Source organism: Pleurodeles waltl, chromosome 1_1 (genome assembly GCF_031143425.1).
Source record: "Pleurodeles waltl isolate 20211129_DDA chromosome 1_1, aPleWal1.hap1.20221129, whole genome shotgun sequence".
Taxonomy (NCBI): Eukaryota; Metazoa; Chordata; class Amphibia; order Caudata; family Salamandridae; genus Pleurodeles; species Pleurodeles waltl.
Window position 1 is genome coordinate 146,720,598 of NC_090436.1, and position 6,784 is coordinate 146,727,381.

General features: G+C 41.8%; 1 protein-coding gene across 1 annotated transcript in view; it reads left to right on the forward strand.

Annotated features, from left to right (window-relative positions):
• Window positions 1-1,131, forward strand: part of LOC138277528 (tetraspanin-36-like) — a 76,667-nt gene extending 75,536 nt beyond the window's left edge. Inside the window, exon 7 of the mRNA XM_069219230.1 lies at window positions 485-1,131. Coding sequence (XP_069075331.1) covers window positions 485-571 — 87 coding nt within the window. The 3' untranslated portion in view covers window positions 572-1,131. The remainder of the gene's footprint in view (window positions 1-484) is intronic.
• Window positions 1,132-6,784: the final 5,653 nt, after the last annotated feature.

Genomic DNA, 6,784 nt, shown 5'->3' on the forward strand with positions numbered 1-6,784 from the left:
GTACTTAGTTAAATTGCAGTTTTTATTGTATGGCCTTCATCTGGCACAATACAGAAATTGAAAAATGGTAGTCCTACTCACACACCCTGAAACTGTTAAGTAAATTTCCCTTCACCAATATGTTGCCTATTTAGGGGTACTCATATACGACTTCTCCCATAGATTGACCGTCATTTTGACTCTACCATTTGGTTGATGATCCAAACTTTATTCAAGTGAGTAAGATTCTTTCCCAGGGTCGACCAATAGATCTTGGGCTAACTTCCAGCAGGTAAATCGAGGTTATGGTCAGGGACATAACTTTTTCTATATTGGGTACGGACTACAACATGGCCATAATTGTTTGTTTTAATGAAACACGTCTAGGAGGTGTAGCATATTAGTACACCGAAGTACCTTAATATACCATTCACCTCTTCAGCGATGCATTGAATCTGTTTCTTTGTATTTTTTATCTGACTATAAATTGTATTTTTCCCCCCAGTTCTTCGGGATGTTCAGCGTCTGTGTCATCACATGCCGAAAGAAAGACAACGGATATGAACCTCTCTATTCTGGAACCTTTGCTTGAAGGAAATGTCGGCTATTGGCCATCATTTTACTTTTGACTCTTGTCAAGAAGTGGGTTTGGGCTGATGATTTTAGAATGGACTCTTGTGCGACTTTCTTACTTAACATAGTTTGAAATGACCCTCTACTGAGCTTCCCTACTCTACAATTCCTCAGTATCTTTTAGAACTGTGCCGAAGAGAACAGAATATGTCCTGCATTGTTACTCAGATATAACAATGTGTGGATAATTTAGAAAAAAAACAAAGCAACCCCAAACAATGTGACAGTCTTTTTTTTTTCCTTATTTCACATTTTTAACACATTTTAAAATGTTTGCAACAAATGCACTGTGATTAAAAAACTAAAAAACAGAACTATAAAGCCCTAACTGCTCTGCTTTCTTTTCTCAACATGTTTTCACGTCCAGCGGTTGAAGGACCAAAGTTACAGGATGCTTTTACTTTTGACAGACTGTCTGTAATCATATAAGCCACTGTGGTGATATTTTTCTAATTGATTTTGATTTTTTGAAGGCCTAAAAGCAATTGTCAAGAAATAAAGCAGAAATGATTTTTCTCACTCTAAAGCGTGATTTTTCTAGACAAAATGCATGTGCAGATGCCATAAAACTCTCCAGCCAGGAAGACAACCTTCAGAACAGACCTCACAGAAATGGCATTGCATCAGCTCAAAACGTGGAGGGAACACACATCTTTAGTCTTTTTAGTGCCTAGAAGCATAAGTGCCCCCCCCCCCCCCCCTTCAAAACTACAACGTTTTTATATGTTCACAAACTTGAGGAATACATTTTGTGTCTAGGTTTCAAACTCCTAATGCACCCCACATAAATTGTGCAAAATGTGAGGGGGGAAAAACACCAATTTGTGTTATTTACAGCAGCTGGCATGTGTGGCATAATTCATATTGTATGAAAATAAACAAAACTCACACATGATGGTAAGCATTGTACATAAATACCGGTACATTAGGAGAACGTTAGTCAAACCAAGCTGTAAGAAACGTATGTGAATGCCTTCATGACTATTCAACTTCATCTTATTACACGGTTATCATGTCAAAACCAGTATCATTGTGAATTGAGGTCCCTTGTAAACAAACGGTAAATGCTTACAATGTGTAGCAAGCAAACTATTTGGTTGGCTTGTACACATCCATGTTAAGCGATTTAAATGCTTTTCAGTTCTTTGAAAAATAGCCCAAGATTGCTCTGGTGAAGCATTATTTAAATGTAAATGAATGTATTTTATATTGCTAGTCACTCAATTTGAATGATGTTTTTTTTTTTTTTCATATTCTTGAATTACTGTGCTATGTTCTAGCATTCAGTGATAGTAGGAAACCCAAGCACTGATATTCTCCATTATAGGATATCGGCGAAGATGAACTGAAACAAGGGATGGTAAAACACATGATTCGCAGTGATTCCAGTTCCTCATGGTATTTGGAAACTATTTAATTTGTGATGGACTTTCAGTAGGAAATTTTGATCAGGAGGCTTGCGCCCATAACTGTGCCCACTACTTTGAACCAGATTATGATATTATTTAGAACTTTCTTGACTAGAGCCACTTTATAGGTTGTTTAACACATTTAATATTGAAAAGAGTAGAGTAATGGAAGCCTGGATAGTCTACATTTTGGATAAGACAGCAATATGATATTAAAGCACAAATCTAGAACCTAGAGTCTCTCCTTTTAATGAACGCAACTTCTTTGAAAGCACACAGCTACATTTAGCTACATATGGAAAAGTTACGTTTCTCTTAAATTGGCCTTACTCCTCTGTTCAGAGTAATTTACAATAAAAAGAATGTTAAAGAACTTTAAACCATGAGGAATCCTTATAGCCTGAGTATTCGTTTTTGTGTTGTTGGGAAAGGTCTAAGTTTCCCTTTTTACTGTAATATGGTGATCTTTTACTGCAATATGGTGATAGATGAAATACACTGTCCGAAGGTCAGTTAAAAAAAACATGCTAAATGTGGAGGTCTTAAAGTGATCAAATATGAAGTATGGCTGTTCAATTTAAAAATACTGTCTGCACTGCGATCTAGTGCTGCAAACATCCTATAAAATATTAGTTGTAGGAGGTTTCATATAGGTAGATTATCTTTTGACCTGAGTATTTGATGGTGAAGAAAAGATGTTTTTGCATTGAGACTGTGACAGCTACTGTGCAAAACTTTATCACCTTTATATCGTTCCTTTCATATTTACTTTTTAAAATGTTTTCACTGTTCATAAGTAGCAAAAATCTGTTTTTTGCAAAGTCAGTAAATAGGGGAAGTTGGTAATTTTTAAGTGTGTTGCTTCCATTTTAATATCTTTTAGACACGTAATTCACTTGTATGGTCAACAGATTAGAACAGTTGGTTACTGTAATTCAGTTCTTGTTTATTGAATTTTTGCAGTGTGAATCTTTTCTAGATTCACATGCTGTACAATATTCCGCCATCTAGTAGTTGGGTCTGGATTTTCTACTATTCCTCTTCAAACACTTTTTTTTGGTTTGTCTTCTTTTTCTGCCTTTGTTGATGGGTGTCGACAGAACCATCATTTGGAGTCTTGTCGTGCTTCCTCTGGGTGTCTCCGCCCCTATTCACCTTTTCGGATTCTTTTTTTCCGCTATTGGGTCTGGATGTTTTCGTGGAGGTGTCTTCAGCTTAACGAGGAACTTTGAAGAATAGCGAGAAAATCGTGAAGAAAGTCTGCAGAGTAGGAGAAATTTGAAGGAAAAACACCATCGCGGAGCAGATGAAGTGAATCCGAAAAGTCTTTGTTTTTTTCCACCGGCAGATCACAGAGAATGCCCGAACAGGGGCCTCCCTACGTGGTGTGATGGAAAAGACTCCTTTTCAATTCTGTAAAAAATTGCCACCATAAGTACGTCCAGAAGGACAAACATCCTGTGTGCAATCTTTGCCTTCCTGTTGACTACTGGAGTGAGGACTGTCTCGCCTGCACAGTATTTGCACCGAAAATGCTGAGTGTGAGGCATAAACAAAGACTGGCACACCAGACACTTCGGAAGAAAAAAATTCCCACCATCTTTGAGAGAGCTTGGCCTTTCCAGTGACGATGATGAAAATATTGCCACCGGTGCTGAAGGTGATGCTTCAGAAGGTGATCGGGACATTGTGGAGATAGGAGAGTAGGCGCCAAAGAAGAGCCACAAGGACTTTAGAGTGGCTCCAGTAAACCTCTTGAATAAAAAAATCAGACTCACTAAATCAGAAGGGGACCTTTGCGTCAAAACTATTATCATCCACAGGCAGAACCCAGGAAAGAGAATCCTACGGAGCCCTCGACGGGGTGTACGGTGGAGATAAGGGCACAAAAAGGCATGAGTCATCAAAAGAAGGGAAGACAAAAGATGCTGCAACCCCATTCAAGGCAGTCTGTGCACAAACGAGCCATCGAAGCACACTGCCAGAGAGGGCTACAAAAGAGGCTTCTACATCAATGTCGAAAAGAATAACGCATCACAACAAGCGAAGTCCGGGCGTCCGAAATGGAGAATAAAGGGAAGAGGCTCGATGCTGAAATGGGCACAATTTTAAAGGCTTCCCAGTACTTCAGAAAACTTCGATGTTGAAAGAACTCCCTAAGCAGGAGGTGGAGGAAAATCCCCCCCCCCCCCCAATCACACGCCAGAGCCTCATGAAGAGGACATATTATGAGGAGGACGAAGACCACGGTTATTTTCAGCCTTCAGAAGAAGGACAGTATGGGTAGAGTAAATGGAAAGACCAGGAAGCGAATTCCCCCAAAAAGGAAGTCGACTCCCATTCATCAAAACCATACCCACCAGAGAAATAGGAAGGTACAATCTGGTAATAAACAATGCAGTGTACAAATTCAACGTCCAGTTAGAGGAAGACAAACCACAGTCTTGCTTCTACTAGAAACACTAATACCTACACAAAGGATCAATATGTGCCCGTGCTTCCTAGTGTATTGGAGCAGGGTAGGGAGCCATTTAAGGAGCCAGCGACGTGTAAAGCGGTAACTCCAGAACTGAGAAAAAATGTAAGTTCGCCTCAAAGGAACCACCTTACATAAAGGTGATGCTTCCAGCAGACTCTAATCACAGCAACAGCTAGGAAAAGAGCAAATGTTCCCTCAACCACAGGACCACCCCCAGACAGAGAGCAAGAAGATGGAGCTCATGGGGAGAAGAATATAACATATTACAGCGAACCAATGGCGCGTTGCTAGTTCAAATGCTCTTTTAAATAGACACACTAATCAACACTGGGCTAAGATAGGAGAGTTGATGAAGCACCTCCCTATAAAAAGAGAGTGGCACACCTGGTTGCTGGTGGCAAGAATATTGCAAATACTGGCTTAAAATCCACCTTCGATGCTGCAGTTACATCTAGCCGCCAGCTCAAGATAGGGGTTACATTGAGAAGACACTCTTGGTTAAGAATTTGAGGGTTCAAATCAGAAGTTAGGCAAACATAATAAACACCCCTTTCAATGGCCAGCGCCAGCAGTTATTCGGAAACCAAGTGGGTGAATGCTTAAACCAATTAAAGAGAGACAATGAGACTGCAAAATCTATGTGAGCATTGCTGTTTCGAGAGGGTTTTCAGATGGGGCCCTTTCCATGAAGAAGACCAGCCTCAAGAGGTACTTTTCAGATGGGGAGTACTCACCAAGGATACCAGGGGAGCACACAGTCAGTACCTTTGCAGCAAAGCTGAAAGAACCAACAAGGGAGGAATAAATTTAGGGCTAGAACCAAAGGTCAATCGGGATGAGGAAGCTCAACACCAGCAAATAAGTGACTGCACTGCAGCACCAAACATGAAGACAACAAACCTGAACATCATCAAAACAAAAATACATCACATTTCACCGATAGGTAGAAGAATTCAATTGTTTGTCCAGAAGTGGAGGAAAATAACTTCAGACAAATGGGTCCTAAAAATAATAAAACATGGATATTGAATCAAATTACTCAAATGTTCACCTGCAAGGAGACCAAAGAAAATAATTCATTCGAAGGAGGAAATGAATCGCCTCGTAAAGGAAGTCACATCTGTAGAAAGCATAGCTGTTGGAAATGGCCCTTTTTGCAGGGTTATTCCCCAAACTTTTTGCCTTCTTCCTCCTATTTTTTCAGGTCTGTTTTTGCTGGTTTATTGTCTCTACGCACTTTACCACTGCTAATCAGTGCTAAAGTGCAACTGCTCCCTATAGAAATTGTACTGTTGATTGATTTATCTATGATTGGCATATTTGATTTACTGGTATGTCCCTAATAAAGTGCACTAGAGGTGCCCAGGGCCTGTAAATCAAATGCTACTAGTGGGCCTGCAGCACTGGTTGTGCCACCCATATAAGTAGCTCTGTAATCATGTCTCAGACCTGCCACTGCAAACAAACAATCAATCAATCAAGGATTTATAGAGCGCACTAATCACCCGTTAGGGTCTCAAGGCGCGGGGGGGGTGGGAGAAGCTACTGGTCGTAGAGCCATGTCTTGAGGCGTTTCCTGAATGTTAAGAGGTCTTGGGTCTGGCGAAGGTGGAGCGGTAGGGAGTTCCAGATCTTGGCGGCTAGGTGAGAGAAGGATCTTCCTCCGGCGGTGGTGTGGCGGATGCGGGGGATGGAGGCGAGGGCGAGGCTGGCAGGGCGAAGATTGCGGGTGGGGGTGTAGAAGGTGAGTCTGTCGTTGAGGTAGGCTGGGCCTGTGTTGTGGAGGGCCTTGTGTGCGTGCATGAGGAGTTTGAAGGTGATCCTCTTTGATACTGGTAGCCAGTGAAGGTCTCTGAGGTGGGGGGAAATGTGGTCACGGCGTGGGATGTCCAGAATGAGGCGGGCGGATGTGTTCTGGATTCTTTGCAGTTTTGTTAGGAGTTTGGTTGTTATTCCTGCACATAGGGCGTTTCCGTAGTCCAATCGGCTGCTGACCAGGGCGTGGGTGACAGTTTTCCTGGTTTCGACGGGTATCCACTTGAAGATTTTGCGGAGCATGCAGAGAGTGTTGTAGCAGGAAGAGGAGATGGCATTGACCTGCTGAGTGTGGAGTCCAAGATGAAGCCTAGGTTGCATGCGTGGGTGGTGGGTGAGGGCGCGGTTCCTAGGGTGGTGGGCCACGAGGAGTCATTCCAAGTTGAGGGGTTGGTGCCAAAGATGAGGATTTCTGTCTTGTCGGTGTTTAACTTGAGGTGGTTTGATTCCATCCAGCTGGCGATGGCGT